Genomic DNA, 22256 nt, shown 5'->3' on the forward strand with positions numbered 1-22256 from the left:
CTTGAGACTTCGACACCCAACTCTCCCAGCCTGTCAATATGTAACTTCATCTCCAAGATGTCGGCACATACAGACTTCCATCTTTGTGTTTGCTTGCCAATAGGGCTTGAGTGACCTTAAACTTTTCAAGTCTTTGAACTTGCGTGTTAAGGAGAATAATTGGAGGAGATGGAGGAAGTGAAGTATAATTTCCAGTCCCATTAATGCACGACAAAGGGATTAATCTTTCACCTTGATCGCCATATGGGATATTATCTTCATTAGAAAGCTTTTTCTAAGAAAATAAGGAAGACCATAATTGTCAGAACTAGACATCTATGAGGGAGAAATTCAAGTTAGTTGATTTAAGTCCTTAATATAACACCCAAAACGAAATATTAAGGCTAGGACCCAACACAATATTCTACAGTTGCGAAAAGGGATGCCGTAATCCAATTGTAGAATATTTGAAGGTAGGTAAATGACAATTCACCAATTTCCACCATGAAAAACGAAATAGATTGTTAAGTTTTAATTGGATTTAAAATTCCTAGATCCTTTGAGATTCATTGAACTTTTCAATGACATGTTTAAATCTCGATTGTGCCCTTCAAGTTTGTGACTAGGATGCCAAGGATCACAAACAAGGTGTGAATAACCATGCAAATTAGCTTGGTACACCAATGTTACAAATCACCTAATCAATGTGCCGGTTAACCACACACGCTCCATTGATCTGTGATTAACATCAAGTTACCCTTTGCCACACATTTTCAGTCCCAAATTAGTGTGCCGGTTAACCACACATGCTCCACTAACGACTTAACAAGGTGCAAAGTGCAATTTCATGGAATAGCACCATTTTCACATTTTTCCTAAAGTAACTAAGATTGGGAATTTAATAAAAGTTTAGTTACTTTATAATTATCGTTATACTTTTAATGAAAATTAATGTCCTATCCTACCCGTTCGGCTAACGACCCTACACCAGTCAAGGAAGCGGTGGGTGAGAGTGGACACCCATTAAACTGCCATTTTATAGGCAATAACCTTATACCCCCCTTATAGACCGGCTTCGTGAATGAGGCATACTAACGATAAGACTGACTTGTCTTATACATACATACATATATATATATATATATATATATATATATATATATATATAATTATTAAACTTATAATAATATAATAGTATAAGGGTTGAATTTTAACTCTTAAAACTCTAGGGTTTGGAACTAAAGTATTCAAAAGTGAGACTTTACAAATTCCATAACTTGAGGGAAAGTTTTGAAACTTGTCAAAACTTTTGGTTTCCATAACTTATGAGTTTAATGTGGTTTTTATGAAAAACTTTTCAAGTTCCATAACTTGAGGACAAGTTATGGAAGACTTTAAAACCATTTAAAATGACTCTTAAAAATGAGACTTTTCATTTTCCATAACTTGAGGACAAGTTATGGATATCATTAAAATCATTTAGATCATTATTTAATTAACACAATAATCAAAAAGTACATACATGATCTAGTTAAACTCATAAGAACAAGATAATTCATATCATCAATCTTCAAGAAATTAGCCTAATCATATAAACTAATATAAATCTTGAAATTATGACAATTATCTTTTAATTGGACAAGCATGATCATTACCTTATGAAAAAACAGATTTCATGGTTCAAAAAACAGTTTGGGGTAATGATCCTAATCCAATTTCTGGCCAAAACCCAAAATTTTGCACCCTGGAGCACTTACTCGACGAGTTGATGAACTGGACTCGCCAAGTTCATGCTTTACTCAGTTGACTCGTCGATTCTGTTCATGGACTCAACGAGTTCATCAGACAGAATGCAAAAAATCGATTTTTCCAGCTTTGAAAATTAAGCAAGCATCAAATATAATAGAAAACAACCCATGGCTCTGATACCACTGATGGGTTTTGTATACTACAACATCCTATGGTGCACATACAACCCTAAATGCTTTGGATCTATGTTTTCTCTAATTATACATGCAATATTGTTTCCAAAGCATTAAGCCTACAACTAGCATACAATTAACATAAACGACATATAAATTAGTTATATAATTACCTCTTTGTTGTAGCTTGTAGTTTTGGCCTTTAAGAACTTAGTGCCCCAAATGTTGCACCTCAAATGGTTCACAACACACCTTGGACAAAGGATTACTTTTGAGAGAGTATTCTTGCACTAGAAATCGTCTCCATGAACTCTTACAACATTAGGTTGTCGATTTTAGCTATGGGGTGCTCTATATATATGTTAGGAATCCGAGAGTCATGGGTAAACCCTAATCCATACTCTTGGGCTTATTATCCATGATCCATGATTCAAGTGGGCTAACTCTTTATGGATTCTTCCATAAACTTAGTCCATCATGTATCATAAGCCCAAAACATATATATATATATATATATATATATATATATATATATATATATATATATATATATATATATATATAACTAATTTACACAATTAGTCCCCATTAATTTAATTAGTCTCTTTTGATCACTAAATTAATTCTTGATCAATACTAATTAAACCATATGATTTCATATTAATATATTAGAACTTATAATATATTAATAAATCATAAATAACCACTTCTCAAAAGTCCATCCTATCAAATTGTCATGGTGATATGCAACCGAAATGGACCACGCTACTTTCGGGTCAAGTACATACCAATTATCGTTATGGGCTTAGACACCTAATCCAACACCAAGAACACTCAAAAACTTGCAAAAGCTCACACAAGTGACATAACTCAGGATTAGGGTGTTAGAGAGGGTTTGGAGGCTGATAAGGATGCTCAAAATGAAGATATAATGTTCTTTAAATAGGGGGCAACCCTTAAAATTAGGGTTTGACATCTGGGGTAGTATGCCCTGCGTACCACACGTACGCCGAACGTACTAGTTGGCCATCCGCGATCATTAGAAATGTATGAGTATGCTGCACGTACTCATACGTATGCCCTGCGTATGACTAAGTCTGCGAGCCTTTTTCTTTAAGGGACCAAATGTGCCACTTTTGTAAAGATTCAAGAGATAATAAAATATACCTGATTTCGAGATGTTACAGTCTAACTGTTGAATTTCCCAACGAAGAGAAAAAGGCACCGAAAGAACTAAAAAAATGGTAGTTGTCTTAATCACCGGATTGAAAGTACTAAACAAATTCACCCCGTGCTCTTGGTTGAAACTGCTTGCTACAAAATGAGCTTTATAATGCTCGTTTAATCCCTTTGGGTGTCACTTGATCCCAAAAATCCACTTACAAGTAACGTGAGTAACATTAGGGGGGACGAGAGACAAGAGACCAAGTGTTATTTCGCATCGAAGCATCATATTCTAACTTCATTACATTTAACTAACAAGTGTGTTTAATAGCTTGAGATGTATGACGGAGTCCAGTTAAAGTATAATCAAGAATGGAGGTATGGATTGATTTTAGCTTGAGAGAGTTTGTACGAGCTCTTGTAACTATAAGGCGTTAATCAAAATCAACAGGACGGTAATGACTAGGTATAGATTGTTTAGCCTGAGAACTAATTTTGAGACGTTGGTGTGAAGGAGAGAAGGAGGCGGTGAAGTTAATGGTGGTGAGGCTAGTTGGTTCTCATTTGGCATTGACTATATTGTGGAGGCATGATCGAGAATGGTAGAAGATATCGGCTCTAATGGTGTAGTAGAAGAAGACTTACTAGAGTGGTTGTGAAAGGTAGTAGAATGATAAACTTCCTCGTTGAAAATGACATGTCGAGAGATATAGATTCGAGATGTGGGTGATGGAAGCATAAGTACCCTTTATGTGATGCACTGTACACAATGAAGATACAAGGAAAGGAGCAGGAATCCATTTTATGAGCGTTGTATGGGCGTGAAAAAGGATAACACAAGAAACCGAAAGAGTAAATTAAAGCATAGAAAGGAATTTTGTTGTAAAGTTTGGAATAAGGCGACTGATGGTTGAGCTTGGGAGTTATGGTACGATTATGAAGATAGGTAGCCGTTTTAAACGCATGTTCCTCGAATTCTTGAGAAAGAGAAGACTAAGCTAGGAAGGACAAGCCCTTTTTTCAATGACCACCCTGTTTCGGCGTTCGACAACACCATTTTGTGCTGAAGTGTATGGACATGAAATGCTATGGTTTATGCCATATGTTTGTAGGAATGAGGAGATATTACAAAATTCCCCAACCCCAATCCATTTGTAGGTTTTTTATTTCACACCTAGATTGTGTTTTAATCATGTTTTGAAAATTAATAAAGGTGGAAAGAACCTGTGATTTATGAGATAAAAAGGTAAATGTAAACAAATTTTGTAAACTCATCAACAAAGAGAACAAAATATCGATTGACATTTATTGAAAATAGAGGAGAAGGCCCATAAACATCAGAGTACAATAACTCAAAAGGTTTGTTATAAGAAATATGAGAATGCGATTAATGTAGCCGGTGACTTTTTCCTAAATGACATGGTTCACACACATGTGATACTTCATTTGATGTAGTAGGAAGTTGAAAACAGGACACAAGACTTTTGAGAATAGTTTCATGTGGATGTGCAAGACTGTTGTGCCATCCAATCAGAGAAGTGCGAACACCATAGAGAGCCCTAAAAGAGTGAGCTTTATTGGTAGGTGGAGAAAGATGATTGAGCCCATTAACAACGTGGCCGTGAAGCACCGATTTTCCCTGAAAGGTCTTAACAGTACAATGATTAGGCCAAAATTCCATGAAAACTTGATTATCATTTGAGAGTTTCGAAACACTGAGCAGATTTTTGGATAATTTAGAAACAATAAGCACACTTGGTAAATGTAATTTAGATAGAGTGGATGAGCCATAATGTGAAATAGACAGTTGGTTACCATTCCCAACTTGAAGTTTGTCATCGCCTGTATAAGAATCTGAAATATGGAGCTTGTTGATGTCGGGTGACACATGCTACGTTCCACGTGTATCAAAGTACTAGGTTGGGTCTATTATAGCAGAAGGGCTGCTATAATTTACTGAATAAGCCTGCTTGGTTGGATCTTTAGGATTCTCACGCCGTGATGGATAATATGCATGATTGATCCTTTGTCAACAATATATGGCTTCATGGCCTAGCTTGTTACAAATTTGGCATTGAACACGTCTGCGACATTGATTAGAATGTTGTGGAGGAGCCTTGTAGTTTTTAGAGGAATTACCAGAAGAGTGGGATTGTGTAAAGGACCGATTATTTGATCTAAAAGCAACATTTGCTTATAACGAAGGCATTAAGGAAGGAGGAACTTACAATGAAGCTTGGCGAGCAATTTCATGTTCCAATCGGGCCTCTTCCTGAAGTAGATGTCCCAAAAGATCATCAAAGGTAGCATTATCATACTTCATTAGAAAACAAAGGTGAAGGAACCATAAGAAGCATCCACGCCGTTGAGAATACAGATGATAAGATCTTCTTCAGACACATGTTGGAGACTCTCCTCGAGGGAATCAACAATGGAGTGCTTTCACTCTATTTAAACCATCATAGAGAGCACCCTTAAGAGTTGATAATTTAGTCTTCATCGCCATATAAAGGGCTCGAGTTTTCACCTAAAAAGTATGTTCTAGGGCTTGCTAAGTATACTGTGAAGAAGAGGACGGGGCAAAGGTGGCAAGGTAGCACTTTGATAGAGTAGATTTGATATAAAGAAGAACAAAGGGACCCCTATTCTTCCAGGTAATGAACTCCTGATTCGGAGTGGTAGTGATCATACCGGTTGATTCTGTGGTGGAAAGTGTTTCTGGAGGTGCTATAGGATTAAGAATAAAGGATTCTAAGTCAAAGGTTTCAAGGGCAGTAACAATAGCAGTTCACCATAGGGAGTAATTGTCCATGTCAAACTTGATGCTAATGGAAGGAATATGGAAATAATGAGCCAAATTCTCCTCCAAGATCCCCATTTTCACTATCCAATATGCACCATTTCTTCTCCTTCCCCTCATTCTTAGACTATCCATGTTCTCCGCCTTCAACTTCCTAGGAACCGTTCCCGCTAGCATGGATTACTACCATGAAAATGAGCCCTCAAATGGATTGACGAATATGAAACCTTTGTAGAACGGATCATCGCTTTCGCCCGTGTAGAAAGTATATTCTTCTACGACACCTTCTGTTCCATATTGTCGCTAAAAAGAGGGCTCATGTTGGGGCTAAGATTATTGGATGAATTGATCTCGTGAGACAAGGGTTTGTACTATGACTTCACGTGCTTGCTTTATAGCCTGTTGAAGATGAAGTTGTGTGAAGAACAATTGGAGGCAATCGTGGATAATGTAGTGGAGATTGAGAGAGAATTAATTTGTGAAGCATTACCGTGTGGGCTGGTGGGGATGAACGCCGATCTTATGAGCACATACATCGAGTTTGTAGCAAATCGATGGGTTGTTGCTTTGGGATATGGGGAGAAGTATAACGTTAAGAACCCATTTGATTGGATGGAGCTGATTTCATTTCACAAGAAGACCAATTTCTTCGAAAAAAGGGCTGGTGAATACCAAAATCCGAACTCTTTGTGTGACATTCATATTCTGCATATTTGTTTTGATTTCAACGAATTTGAAGAAAGCCAATGTTCAATTTTGAATTGGATTGAACTTCCTAAATATATGCATATAGTCGGTTTTCATCCATTCTTAGACCGGAGGGTGTGGGTGGGAAACTCCCCTCACTTTTTGTGGGTCACAACACCATTTCCGTCACTTTCCTTTCCCTCACATAAACCCAAGGAATGGGTGGGAAGCTTCCCTTACTATTTGTTTTTTTTTAAATTAATTCATTTTTATGATTTATAATTTTTAAATTAATAATAAACGTAAAATTTAATTAAAAAGAAAATGCATTACATTAATTTAAATAAAAATTACAATATACCTAAGATTTAAAAAAGTAGAATATTAAAAAAAAACACAAACAAAAAATCAAACAAACCAACAGCAACCTATGAAAAATATTTTTTCATAATTTTTTCCCTCTTCTTCATCACGAGCTCGAAAGCCGGTCCCGAGAGATGGTCAGTGTTTTCCATCAAGAACTTCATATACTCCATTTCTTGTCTCTCGTTCTTCCTTCTTCCTTCTTCCTTGCTTCTTATTTTTCTTTTTCGAACCCCAAACGTTCAGCGAAATTAAGATTATATCGATCAAACGACGTTATTTTCCGCATTTCGTCAAGGTCCATGCTGAAATCCGATGCACCCGAAGAAGTCCCTTTTCCCTTCCTCTTTGCTTTTTCCCTACCCATTGGTCTGACAATTTCTTCTAGCTCGAGTTCGTCCTCTTGATTTAAATATGGACTAACCCGAGCATCAGAGGAAGTTGTGTAACCACAAAAGCCCGTTTTCGTTCGCTTTGATTGTTGTACTCCAAAAATAAAATATTGCTCGTATTTTTTTCCACCTAGGACTTTTAACCAATAATTTCCAACAATCGTGCCACTTGAATGGTTTTCCGACTTCCTTAAGGTAAAATTGCAAAGTTTCTTGAAGTATTTCTTCGTCGCCTTGGCCAATTCTTCGTTGAGTTTTTAGGTTGTTGTACAACCCGTTTATTTTTGAAACCCCCTTGCTATTTCTCGAAACTTCGAATTAATTTGGTGTTTAGTACGGTAGTCGCCATCTTTTCCTAGCTCCTCCCGAAACCGTTCTAAAATGCGAAACCAAAAATGATCTCACGGTTGTGCATGTCCCGTCTTCGAATCCTCAGAAATGTCAACCCAAGCTTTTACCAAAACTAGCTCTTCTTGTGGAAGCCATGGTATCGACCTTTGTCTTCCCGGTTGTGCGACACCCTCACACGCTTGTTGTTTTCCTTTGCGTCGTTGTGGGGGTGGTGTGGGTTGAGTTTCGCGAACCATCTCTTCTTCTTCCGAGTCATCCAACTCATCAACAAGTTGGAATTGTTGTTGGGTTTGAGTTTGAGTTTGGGTTTGGGTTTGCGGTTGGGTTTGGGTTTGAGGTTGATTTGACGAATGTTGATCGGGAAAAACAACAAAGTTTGAAAACATTTGCGGAGTAATATTTGGAACTTGGACCGGGTAATATTGTCTAACATTTTGGTATTGAAATTTTAGTGGAGATTGAATGGGAGCATCGAGTTGGAGATGATAAACTCCTTGTGATGAAGAATCGATAACAAAAATGTGTCGAGTAGAGGTGCTTAAACTCGAAACATGAGTTTTTTTTTCCTTCTATCGGAGGTTGGGGTTTGATTGTTAGGATTCATTTTTTTTTTGAAGAAAATAGAGGTTGGGGTTTGATTGAAGGTAAATGAGTATGAGTATTTATAGAGGTTGTAGATGGTAAAAAAAATTACATTTTAAATGATATAGCCGTTGGAAATAAAAAAAGAAAAAAAAATCAAAATTTAACGTTTTTTAACGGTTGTTTTCAAAAAAAAAATAAATCTATCCAATACCTTAAGAGCGAGAACGCGGCAAACCCTCCCCCCACCTCCTCCCCGCGCAGCGCTTCCCGCACCCACGATGCGGTGTTCATCGGAGCGGGAAACGCCCCGCCTCTCCTTCCCGCACCGGCTCCGTCCGGTCTTATTCTTCATATTCATTTATTTCAACGAAGTGTACTTTTTGTGAATAATGTCTTTGTTCTGAATGGCGAATTACAGATTTCAAGGAAAATGCCAAGAATTCAATTGTGGTTTGAATATGATATTATTCTCATTTTATATTTTGTAAATAGCGAATTTCATAAGCTTTTAGTTGCTAATATGAGATTATTTTTACATCGTTGACCGGTTTTTTAATTGATTTAGAAAGAGTTGTAGATTGCGTTAGATTCATCATTTAGTATTTATATAATCTTACTGTGTAGAGGAAGCTTGTTCAAAGACCAGAAAGAGTAAAATCGGTGGACCTACATCCAATAGAACCATGGTAATGATGCACATCTCATTGGGTGAGAGAGGTATAGATTGTATCTTTTTTATTGGATATGCTGAGCATTCCAAAGCATATAGATTCTATGTTTTAGAATCTAATGACTCTGTGTCTGTAAACACAGTGATAGAGTCAAGAGCTGCTATCTTTGATGAAGAAAGATTTACATCTATACCTAGACCAAGGGACATGATTCATCAATCTTCCAGCAAGAGTACTACTCAAGCTGAAGATGTTTCTGGTGGTGCAAGTTCTGTACCTAAACATAGGAAAAACACCAGAGCTAGAAAAGCTAAGTCTTTTGGATCTGATTTTCAACTTTATCTAGTTGAAGGAACAAGGAATGAGACTATATGTCAACATCAATATTGTTTTAATATTGAGGAGGATCCAAAGACTTTTAGTGAAGCTATGACTTCTAGGGATGTTCATTTCTGGAAAGAAGCAATTCAAGATGAAATTGATTCTATCATGCATAACAATACTTGGGTATTGTCTGATTTACCTCCTGGTTGCAAGGCATTAGGATGTAAATGGATCCTCAAAAGAAAAATGAAGGTGGATGGCACAATTGATAAGTATAAAGCCATATTGGTTATCCAAGGCTTTAGACAAAAGGAAGGCATTGATTTCTTTGATACTTATGCTCCTGTTGCTAGAATTTACACTATTAGATTATTATTAGCTCTTGCAGCTATACATAATCTTGTGATTCACCAAATGGATGTGAAAACTGCATTCTTGAATGGTGACTTGGATGAGGAAATATACATGAAACAACTTGAAGGGTTTGTGATGCTTGGAAATGAACACAAAGTGTGCAAGTTGAAGAAATCATTATATGGTTTGAAACAAGCACCAAAACAATGGCATCAAAAGTTTGATGATGTTGTCTTGTCTAATGGTTTTGCATTAAACCAAGCTGACAAGTGTGTATATAGCAAATTTGATACTTTTGGTAAAGGAGTCATGATTTGTTTATATATGGATGATATGTTGATTTTTGGTACTGATTTAGAAGAAGTTGATAAAGCCAAGAAATTCTTATCATCCAGTTTTGATATGAAAAACATGGGGGAGGCTGAGGTAATTCTTGGTATAAGAATTAGAAAAGGAAACAATGGAATTTCAATTTCTCAATCTCATTACATTGAGAAGATATTGAAAAAGTTTAACTTTGACAAAGCTCTCCTGTTAGCACTCCTATAGATCCTAGTCTTAAGCTTCTACCTAATAAAGGATCTCTAGTGTCTCAACTTGAATACTCAAGGGCTATTGGTTGTCTCATGTATGCCATGATTAGTACTAGGCCTGATATAGCTTATGTTGTAGGAAGGCTTAGTAGATATACTAGTAATCCTAGTACACATCATTGGCAAGCTGTGAGTAGAGTATTCAAGTACTTAAAAGGGACCATGAATTATGGTTTAACTTATAGTGGATATCCTTCTATTTTGGAAGGTTATTCAGATACCAGCTGGATTAACAACTTAGAGGATCACTCCTCTACTAGTGGTTGGGTGTTTCTTCTTGGAGGAGGTGTCATTTCTTGGGTATCTAAGAAACATACTTGTATTACTAACTCAACCATGGAGTCTGAGTTTGTTGCTTTGTCTGCTGCTGGTAAAGAAGCTGAGTGGCTAAGGAATTTGATTTATGAAATTCCATTGTGGCCCAAACCGATATCTACCATTTCTATCAGATGTGATAGTGCTGCAACCTTGGCTAAGGCTTATAGTCAAGTGTTCAATGGAAAGTCTAGACATTTAGGTGTTAGACATAGCATGATTCGTGAGCTCATCATGACTGCTGTGATATTTGTGGAGTTTATAAGAACCCAGTTGAATTTAGCCGATCATCTAACCAAAAGGTTAGCAAGAGATATTGTGCACAAGGCGGCTGTAGGGATGGGCTTAAAGTCCAATTAAAATCTTTTATATTGAGATACCCAATTCCCATCTAATGTGATATTAGATGTTGAATTCAATGTGGAAAGCTTGATATTTGAAAATTGGAACACATTATTATCATCATCCCAAGGTATGTGTTCAGTAATGCTAGTAAAGGAGGTTGAATTTATATTCTTAATAGTTCTTTTGAAAAATTGCATTTGCAGGTGCAAAAATAAAAGGACTACCTATATAAGCATGAAGTTTAGATGCTTCAAGAAGTTAGGACTTGATTTTGATATGCTTATTGAAGGATGGGACACAAGCTAGTAAAATATAGTGTCAAGTTAGAACTTATGAGAATGTAAACTGTTGTGTGTATTATCTTCATGTATTCACTATGGATAGAAATGGTTCAATCCTTAGTGACACCCTAATATTCGAATATTTGGATTGTGTAATATACTAATGTGAAATTCAATCGTCACGACATTTCATTTATGCATCAGTTTGTTGGTGTTATGTTTCATTTTAAGTTAATCAAGATTACACTTAAATGGGGGAGGTTTGTTGGTGATTTGTTATCATCAATATTATTTAAGTGTAATGGGATTACGTTGTTGACCAAAAGAGATCTTGATAAATATTAAACAAGTAAGGAAGGTGTGGAGTACACACTTGTTTAAGTTTGATCAAGTTTCAAAGTACAATGTCATTTAGGGGCGAAGCCCCTAAACGAACGGGGGTCCGGGGGCAGCGCCCCTGGGAGCGGGGTCCAAGGAGCGGCAGCCCCTGGCGGGGTCCAAGCGGCAGAGAAAGATCATAAAGTCGGATTTTCAGAGAATTGACCATTGTTTGACCCTTATTCAAACTTCCATTTTTATGACAGTTTTTATAGTTTTATGACAATTTGAAACTGTCATATGACAGTTTTCAGACAAAGATCATAAAGTCGGTTTTGGTCTCATTTCTGGTATATACGAAACTATCTTCAAAACATTCTAAGTTCTTGTCTCTCTGAGTCTTATCCGATTAAAGAATATTGGGAGTACCACCCAAATGCTTTAATCTGATAGTGTTTAACACAATTCTCAGAATTCCAAGCCTTTCTATACCTCATCTTTCTAACATCATATCTCATATAATAGTATATAATTATCTATGTTAACGACTGATGTATTTTAGAACGAAATTGGCTGATATTGCTTGGGCTTGGTTATAACTTATATGCGTTTAATAGCTTAACCTTGATCCACAATATAAATTTGTGAGAAAGTGGTTATACATGTGTGGAAATATCAAAGCAAAATTAGGTGCAGACATTAGAAGGTCACATACAAAATGTATCTGTCGTATGCTTCCATCATGAACTCCTAATAATTATAATATAATTATAATAGTTTCTGAAGATGGTACTATACGTATATGTCACTCTACAACTTCTAGTCAGACGACTGGGGTTAAGAGATTAATCCTCACGTGAACATGCTGGCTAGCTACCCCTTGTGTGGCATAGGGTGGTGGCTCCCCTAATTGCCTAATGTTGAAAATATGGGATAAAAGCTGGTAGTGGTTCCTTGATGACACTAACCACGAGTCTGGAATATTCAAGCCGCCAAATTTGTGAGTTGAACGTATGATATTGACAAAGGGTGTGAATAGTTGCATGCATTGCATCTCATTTTATGACATAATCACGGTTTATCCCTTTTATGCGAATTGTGGGACTTATGAGTTCTTTTGGAATAATATGGTTCAATGTCGATCCTTTGGGCATATAAGACCCTTCAATTTGATTTGGGTTATTAAATCCCAAGTGTTCTAGTATTTGAACTTCTTTTTGGAGGTTTGGTTCGAGTTAGTTGGGTTTACATCCTCACTCTCTAAACGAACCAATCTCGAGTAACTTGCTAGGCAAATCCACTGCCTAACTTATTTTTATGTGTATTCAGATTGAATAATTTAAGAGACTAGAGGTGCAGAACATTTTAAAAGACCCCGACTTGTGGGGAACTTGAATCTTGTTTATGATACCTATTAACACCTCGCATTATGAAACAATCAAACATTTTGAACACTTTTGGGACCATTTGTTATTCCACAAAGCTTTTAAAACCCATATTCAAAAAAAAAAAAAACTAAAATGGTTTTAAATGTGTGTTTTCAAACTACCGAGGGTTGTTACACTCAAAATTCTATCCGATTATAAATAATATCATCTTACTTTCATTACTTTCTATTACAACATTATTCTTTCAATTCTTCTCTTATTAAACCATTATACTTTAAAAAATCTTTCCATCAAATCATTGTACTTACATTTTTTCCTTTAACGTACAATACTTTCAAAACTCTACCAAAATATTGCTTTGTGTTTGAATGAAGTTTTGGGTAGACTTTTTGAAGTATTAAAAATAAATGAAAGTAGGATGCTATGGTAAACAATTAAAAAAAATACATTGCTATATTTTCAATTAAATTCTTTCAAGAGTTTCGCTTAGGCATGAGCATTTGGAGTGTTTGGACTGGACCGAACCGAACCGACCCATACCGGTCTTTATGGTTCCCGATTTATTAGATTTTGGGGTTTCCGGTTCCAACGAAAGAACCGCATCAGACCGGATTTAGAATTGGACATAAAATTTTGTAATATGATGTGTTATGAAAATCGTAAAAAAATATTGAAAAATCTAATGAACATGAGGTTTTCACCATCTGAAAAGCTGTAAGAGTCTGCTTTAGTTCTTATTTACAAGTCATAAAGTGATTTTGAGTGTAACATGGTTGAAAAAGTGCTACAACAAAGAGTTGGAAAATGAATTTGGGCAGAAATCTGATAGTTGTAATGTTGTAAAAATCGTATAAAATCATAAATTTTTTTTTATTGAACATGAGGTTGGTGACATTTGAAAGTTGTTGAAGTAGAAAGTGATTTCGAGTGTAAAAGGGTTAAAAAGTGCTATATCATAGGGCTAAAAATGACTTTGGACTGAAATCATGTTTTGGAACCGATAACCAACACGACACTAGTTTAGACTATGGTGGTCCGGTTCCGATTCTATTTTTCCCTTTCAATCTCTTGTCGTATTTGGATCTTTTCTCAGTTCAGCTGCATCTTGGTTAATAAGCATATTTCATTTTTTTTTTTTTAAATTGTTATATTGTTGTGTGAATTAAACGGTTCGATAATTGGGTTGGGAGTGAACCGGTAGGGTTATTTTGTTAGTATTTTAATATTTTAAAGGCAGACACCCGCCCTATTTTGTAGGTGAAATGCATTTTGTTTAAAGGCAGATGAAGGAAGGAGAGAGAGAGAGGAAAGGGGTGGGGGATTCGTTTTTTCTTTCTTTCTTCTTCGTCGTTCTACATTTTATATTACAAAGGCTTTTTTCGTGACGGAATTCATCTTTCTCTCTCGCGCTCTCCAAATTGCCGATTCCGCTCTCCCTGAATGCCTCACCAGTGTTCAGGGTCTCTTTCTCTTCTCTTCTCATCCTCCTTTTTCTCTTTTAATCCAATCCTATCCTCCGTTCGTCAATTTTACAACACTTTGTTTTTGTTATTCACAAAGACCAAGTGCTCGTGGATTTTGGAATGGAGGAGTAGTATTACATTCATTTCAAGGCCAAGGTTCCAATTTCCAGATCACACGCATTAACATTAACATTAACATGCGATTTCTTTTTTTATTTCCTCTTGCAGTTAATTGTGGCAATCTATCACCGGAGGAGCGAGGGAATTAACGATGGTATCAACTCCAATATTGATTACACATTTCAATAGATCGAAGATCTGAAGCGTAAATTGTTCTAATTTCCGTTTTAATTCCGCAGGTGGTCGGAGATTAGCGACCTGGATCTTGCAGTTGACATATGAATAATTGAATATGCCAATGTCAAGTGAGAACATATATCCCTCTCCCTATGAATTTACGTTTCTATCTTCCTTACAGTTTTAGGAATCCCATAATTAATTAGGTCATGAAAAGTTGCAATTCACTCGACTGCTAATGTAAATCGTAATAATGATAAATTCATACCATAAAATTGATTTGAAATAAATAACAATCAGCAAATTGTAATTTTCGCCTGAAATTTTGGAAAGAACATGAATGCTGCGATTAATAAGGAACACTGTTAGCCATAATGTTTTTGGTAAAGTAGGGGAAGTATGGTATAGATGATCGATCATGTATGCATGTGCTAATTATGGTTAATGTATCTGCAGGTCAATTGTAGCTACTTGTTATTTTGATTTTTTTGGCAGACATGTGATGGCTAATCTCCTAGGGAAAGACGAACCCTCTGAAAGATATTCTTAGAACCTGCTCTTTTAGCATGTGTTGCAGCCATTCATACCTTGATGATATACACCAGGATGGCTGTAGTTGTTGATCATGCTCATGGATTTAGGCCACTTGCTCGACTCCCAAGATGCAGACTCCAATCTTACTCTCACTTCGATCCTACCATGCTTGAATTCACCCATAACATCACACATCCCTCCAATCTCACCCCTAATTTTCACAGAAGCTATTCCACCCCATGCCTTTCCTTAGCCACAAAAGCAAAGGAAGAGTTTGAATCCCCAAATCCACGAATCGAAATCATCAGCGGTCGTAAGGCTCCAATGGTTCACGCCCTTGTAGCCGAGGTTGCAATCGCATTAGCATCCGGGGTCAAACCCAAACCCGTGTCCAGTGGTCTTGGTGGGGCCTACTATCTACAATCAAGAAAAGGCAACACTATTGCAGTCGTTAAGCCAGCCGATGAAGAACCACTAGCCTTCAACAATCCTAAAGGGTTTGCGGGTCGGATGCTGGGTCAACCCGGGATGAAACGCTCCATCCGAGTTGGCGAAACGGGGCTCCGGGAACTCGCTGCTTATTTGCTTGACCATGATGGTTTTGCAGGCGTCCCTCCTTCAGCACTTGTCAAAATCTGTCATGTCACGTTCAACATAAACAATTCAACTTCAACTTCAACTTCATCTCCACCCTTCAAAATCACATCAATACAACGATATGTAGAGCACGAAACAGATGCAGGAGACTTGGGACCTTCCGGATTCTCAATCAGTTCAGTTCACCGTATCGGGATCCTTGACATCCGGCTTCTTAATCTGGACAGACATGCGGGAAACATGCTTGTGAAGAATTTCCATGGAAGTTATGCTGCTGGGGTGGCTGAACTTATCCCAATTGATCACGGGTTTTGTTTACCCGAATCATTAGACGACCCGTATTTCGAATGGCTCCATTGGCCCCAAAGTTCAATGCCCTTTTCAGAAACAGAAGCCGAGTATATCTCAAATCTTGACCCGTTTAAAGATGCTGAACTTTTAAGAACCGAACTTCCTTTAATCCGAGAATGCTCCGTACGTGTTTTCATACTTTGTACAATTTTCTTGAAAAGGGCGACATGTGCTGGACTTTCTCTTGCTGATATTGGTCAAATGATGACTAGAGAGTTCATCGGAGGTGAAGAGAATTGGAGTATTTTGGAAAATATTTGCATGAACGCGAAAGCTAAATTGGAGGCCGAATTAACAACAAACACAAGTAATGAAGTCAAAGATGATGAAATGTTTGCGTTTGATGAGAATTTGAACACGAACGATGACGTTTCAATGCATCCGGCATCCGTAAAACCACAAAAAACAATGAAATTTTTAGCCGTTGATGCGCGTTTGGCAAGATTAGTACAAGAATGTGATATAAAAGAGGGTGGGTGTGGTCCGAATCCGATGATACTAAGAAGTGTAAGTTTTGCGGGTCATAACAACAATCATGAGAATGGGGTGTGTGTTTCGTTTGAGGAAATTAAGGAAGACGAATGGTTATTGTTCTTGGAGTGTTTTGAGGAGCTTTTGCCAGAGGCTTTTGAGGAGAAAAAGAGCACGAGCTTGTTTAAACAGAGGTTAGGAAGTTCTTGTGAATTCTGAAAGAAAAACGATTGAGATTTCGTGAACAAAAACAGGTACTAAACTGATTTTCGCTTTGTTATTGATCATCATCATCATCTTCTTCAACAAGTAACTGTACATTATAAACATAGCCAAAAAAAACTACCACTCATGTTGTAGGTTGTAGATAATTTGTATGTGTCGGAAAAGCGAAGGGCTAATCTTGCCATCCTTTCCATCTGCCCTTTAGGTTGTCTTATTTTTATCAACTTTTATTTGTAATTACTGGATTGTATGCACATATCTGTCTCTCTAAATATAGTTTCATGATTTCCCTTTGCGATTGAAATCTAACAAATCTTAAACAATAATCGTCCATCAAATCATATTAAGTCCATAAGATGTTCTTGAGAAGCGTAAAGAATTGGAAGTCTAACCCTTGGCTGGTTATCAGAAGTATTAGATCTATCAGGGCAAAAAACTATATATAAGCTTGCAGATCCATCCATTTCTAACCAGTATAGATGTTTTCCGGCGCCATAACCACCCAGAAGTTTGTATGAGGTTTCCGATTGATCCATAGCAACACACATGTCTTCGTTACCTGATTAATTAATAATATACAACTAAATTAATCTTATGCAAAACTCACTGGATAATTTTTGTGTAATATAAAAAAAACTAAACTTACAGGCGGCGAACTCTATCTGGGTGTGATAAATGAAATCCAGAACTGCAGACATGTCTCTTTCGAATTGATGAAAAGGTCCGGAGTCGAAATTTAGTTTTCGTAACTTGCAGACTCCCTCTCCGATCTCCATCATCGCGCCTTTATGATTCTGTTAAAATAAAAAACATATGAGATGAAAGTTAATTAATTAATTGTTGGAATTGGATGAGAAAGTGACCTACCTGATTGAAGAGATGGTGGAAGCCGACGGCGCACTGTAGGATTCCGTGAACGAGGGATCTGATGGGATCTTCGGAATCGTTCCAAATTGATTCTAGAAAGTCATGGCATCCATGGTAATCTCTGCTGTTAAATAGCGCCACCGCCTCTGTGAACTTAGCGCCGCCACCGACCAAATCGTCTTCATCATCGTCATCTTCGTCTTCTTCGATGGAACGTCTACCAGGAGGAAAACGATACGATGCTGATGGCTTGTAATTGTAGTTGGATGATGATGATGATGAGAACTGATTCTTGTAATAGAAAGATGGGAAATGGCGGGAGATTGAATTTGATGGTAGAGTTCCTACTCCTAGAAGAAGAGAAGGTAATAGGAGGGGGATTTTGATGAGTGGGAGTGAGCAAACATCCATGATTTGTTTTCTATTCGCTTCGATTTCTTTTCTGTTTTTGCTTATTTGCTTGGATTTATGGTTTTTGTGGTTGTGGGGTTTTCAGAGTCCGAGTCATCGACTTTTTCCAACCATAATATTTGGCCTTAAAAAAAAAAAGAAAAATCTTCTATGCAACCTCTACAGGAGTTTGTAAAGGGTTAAATATTGGGTTGGGTTCGGGTTGGCGGGTCACGGGTTGGTGGGTCAGAATACATTGACTCAATCCAACCCATATAATATATGGGTTCGTGGGTTGGCGGATCACGAGTTGCCGGGTTGAAAACATCAACCCAATCCAACTCATATAACCCGTATAAATATATGAGTTCATGGGTTAGTGGGTCGAACCCAACCCATATAACCCATTTAATAAGCAACACATTTTAAAATGAAATTGAAAAATACAAATAAAATGAAGTCATAAAGTCTTAAACATTCAACATAAAGTCATAAACATCCAAATAAAATTGAAAATCAACACGTTCATGCAAAGTGTAATTGTTCAAACATATCCAAAAATCAAATGCGATAGTTCCCATTTCTTCCTCCAACATCGACTTCTTCAAGATGATCTTCAAATAGAAACAATATGCAAAATTAAATTTATGATCTTTTGAAAGCTACATAAATAATTATACAAAAAAAACTCACCAAATGACAACCTAAAGTATGTTGGAATTTGTAGCCTTCGTATTGAATTCGTTGATGTTCAAATTCATTACATTTTGAGTTCGGTTGTCAACAGCCACATTCAAATCAACTGCACAAGGAATAGGAAAAAAAGAACAATTAGTACAAAATTTTAGTTAATACAAATAAATTATGAAATATTACCTTTTTCTCTAAACAACCAATCCCTAGTACAAACTAAAGCTTCAACCACATCAGGCTTCATGGAACTTCGATATTCATTCAGAATTCTTCCACCAAGACTAAAAGCCGATTCATATGCTACTGTTGAAACGGGAACAGAAAGTATATCCATAGCTAATTTAGCTAATTTTGGATACCTATATTGTTGGGCTTTCCAAAAGTCAAGCATATTAACAGAAAAAGTTCTTTTAGGTCTTGGCTCAAGAAGGTATACATGCAATTGACTTGTGGTATTGGAACCCGAATCATCATTATCATATTCGTCAAACTCCTATAGTTAAAAATAATATATATAAAAACGAATTAGTAATTTAGTATATTTAAAAACTAAACTATAAAAGCAAATTTAATGATAATTAGAAAATGTGATTTACCTCAAGAATGTTGTTTTGATTAGAATCTCCCCCAACATTACTTTGTCTAATGTTTTCAATGCTCCCTTGATGTGATGTCGAGTCGAATGTGGTTGCATTTTTTGAATCTTGCATGTATTCATCATAAAGTTCATAAAGGGCACTCTCAATAGCCTTAAATTGTGATGAACCTTCTCCATAAAGTTTTTTATAGAAAAAGTCAACAAACATCAACTTATATCTAGGATCAAACACCACGGCTATAGCTAACAGAAGATAAAAATCAACCCAATATTTATTTGAACTTATTCCCCATTTGAGTAGCTATTTTTTCATATACTCATCAGGACTTTTCATCTCTTCAACCAACATAAAATGTATTCCAAAGATTTGAGGGAAATACAAATTTGAAGCAGGATAAAGAGATCCCGAGAACTGAAAAGCCGCATCATAAAACACTTTCAGAAAGCTACACATTTTCTCAATTCTTTCCCATTCATCAGAAGACGGGCAATCTTGAAAGTTAGAATCACTCAAACTAAGATGCGAAAAGGTTAGTCGATAATAAAGTTCACAAGAAAGCATCCTATACGTGGAATTCCACCTAGTAGGAACATCTTGCATCAAAGCTTTATTGGTGTCCAAAAGATTTTGTGAGCAACATTGACAAAACCTTGTTTTTCTTGCTGAAGATCCTTTGACATATTTCACACATTCTCTAAATTTTTCCACATCAACATCAATTTGTTTCAACCCATCTTGAACAATCAAATTAAGAATATGGGCACAACATCTCAAATGAAACAGCTTACCATCATATACTAAAGAAGTCATCAAACGAAATTGATTCTTAAGCAATCCAACGCAAACATCATTGGAGGAAGCATTATCCAAAGTGATAGAAAACAACTTCCTTTCAATTACCCAACTTTTTATCAACCCACTAATCATTTCCGCAATAGCAACACCAGTATGTGGAGGAGGGAATTCGGAAAAATTTAAAATCCTCTTCTGTAAGACCCAATTGCTATCAACATAATGGGCAATCAAACTTAAATAACCATTTGTAACAATAGATGTCCTAGTATCAGAAGTCAAACATATTCTACTTGGACATTTAAGCAACTCGCCACGAAGTCTATCACATTGACTTGCATATAACTTTTTGACGTCTGCCTTTGTTGTGTTCCTACAAATATGACTGGCATTTGGTTCCAAGTATTTGCAAACATTTCTAATTCCTTCATACTCAACAACGGATAATGGCAAGTCATGTCTAACAATAGCTTCAATCAACAATTTCTTAAGTCTTTCTTAACTAAAATTTGGAGTTCTCATATTCATTACACCTTTGCTAGCAGAAATCATATATTGACCAATATCTATGGTATTATTATTTTCACATTTGGTTCGATGGCGAATTAGATTACCGGTACTGCAAGCACTTCTTGCTTGATATCTTTTACCACATTTGTTGCACACATAATATAAGATTTCATCTGGTGTTTTTCTAGGTAATTTAGTAAAACTTTTCCAAACATCAGAATTTGTTGTCCTCGTTTTTCTTTTCTTTGTAGAAGTACTTTCAAGTCCTTGAGATTCATTTGGTGCTGCAACTTCTTTAACTTAATCATCACTTTCACTTTCTTCATTGTCACCCTCCACATTATTGTCAACAATGATATCTTCATTATCTTTCATAATTCACTAGAAAACCACAAAAGAAATCATCAATTATCTAACAGGTTAGAAGCAAAGCAAATAAAAAAAATGCAGTGGGTTCATTATGAATCTGATTTGTGTAATGCTTGTTCTAGGTATCATTTATTTCTCAAATTTTTAGGGTTTTACACTGGGACTCGACGAGTTGGGGAGCCCCAACTCGACGAGTAAAGGTCTTTTCGGACGCGGGACTTAAGGTCTACTCGATGAGTTGGAAGGAACCGACTCGACGAGTTGGAAGGCCCCGACTCGACGAGTAGACACTGGAAAAGGAAACCCTAATTTTCAGGGTTTTGTACCCTATTTAAATAACTTATGGCTCATTTATGGCCTCCCTCATCGTCCTTACTGTCCAGAGAGAAACCCTAGCCGTGCTTTAGTGCTTTCTTGAGTTAGTGTGAGCTTTGGAGAGTAAATCTTGTGCTCTTTGGAAGGAAACTTGAAGATTGAGAACATTAAAGTGAGAAGGAGTCTATAGATCCGACATCTACTGTGTTTTGGCAACCATCTTGAGGTATAAAGTTGCTACCTTGACCTTTATTTGCTTAGATCTCCTCTTATAGAAGTAAATGGTCACTTTTGGTACATAATGGTGTCATTCTCGGATTTGAACTTGTCATGTGGATATGGTTTCAGATCTAGACACCTCTAGGCCTCAATGAACATAAAGTTGCTCACTTTATCTACTCTTGGCCCTTCTCCATGCCCAAAACCTTGTATGAAGCTTAGTTTTAGTGTTTTAGCCTCTTGAGGTCTTGCATGCACGTAAAGTTTGCAACTTTACGTGGTATTTCAGTCTTAAGGGACTAGATCTGTAGTTTGGGGCATTGGATTCGATTGGAAGGGGCTGAACACGTTAAGACATGGAAACTCGACGAGTTGCCCTGGCAACTCGACGAGTTGGATTGGGTTTTCCCGTTTTCTGTATGCAAAGTAAACTCGGCGAGTTGATAAGATAACCCGACGAGTTGGTTAGGGTTTTCCCCGACTTTCTGAACCCTAAAGGAAATCGACGAGTTGCTAGATGCACTCGACGAGTTGGTTCAACATGGATTGTTGACCTTGACTTTGACCATGGTTGACCAAGTTTGACTTTGAAGGTATTTTTGGTATTTCGGGATTTTAACAACGTTAGTCACATGATGGTTGTAGGAAGTTGAGTTGGAGTTGTGGGTTGGGACTTATCTTATCTTATCTTATCAGTTCAACATACTTGAGAGGTGAGTCTCCTCACCATAC

The 22256-nt window shown here is 36.8% G+C and overlaps 2 protein-coding genes across 2 annotated transcripts; one reads left to right on the forward strand and one right to left on the reverse strand.

Moving 5' to 3' along the window:
- Positions 1-14090: 14090 nt before the first annotated feature.
- Positions 14091-17074, forward strand: LOC145129864 (phosphatidylinositol 4-kinase gamma 8-like). The gene is made up of 4 exons (XM_079064680.1): positions 14091-14292; positions 14524-14569; positions 14655-14720; positions 15049-17074. The coding sequence occupies exon 4, from the start codon at positions 15184-15186 to the stop codon at positions 16762-16764; it is 1581 nt and encodes a 526-aa protein (XP_078920806.1). The 5' UTR covers positions 14091-14292; positions 14524-14569; positions 14655-14720; positions 15049-15183; the 3' UTR covers positions 16765-17074.
- Positions 17033-18110, reverse strand: LOC145129865 (DUF309 domain protein). The gene is made up of 3 exons (XM_079064681.1): positions 17638-18110; positions 17417-17564; positions 17033-17329 (listed from the first exon to the last, which is right to left on the reverse strand). The coding sequence occupies exons 1-3, from the start codon at positions 18046-18048 to the stop codon at positions 17109-17111; spliced, it is 780 nt and encodes a 259-aa protein (XP_078920807.1). The 5' UTR covers positions 18049-18110; the 3' UTR covers positions 17033-17108.
- Between the last annotated feature and the right edge of the window lie 4146 nt (positions 18111-22256).

Source organism: Lactuca virosa, chromosome 8 (genome assembly GCF_052849685.1).
Source record: "Lactuca virosa cultivar CGN04683 chromosome 8, Lactuca_virosa_CGN04683_v6, whole genome shotgun sequence".
In the NCBI taxonomy this organism is placed as follows: Eukaryota; Viridiplantae; Streptophyta; class Magnoliopsida; order Asterales; family Asteraceae; genus Lactuca; species Lactuca virosa.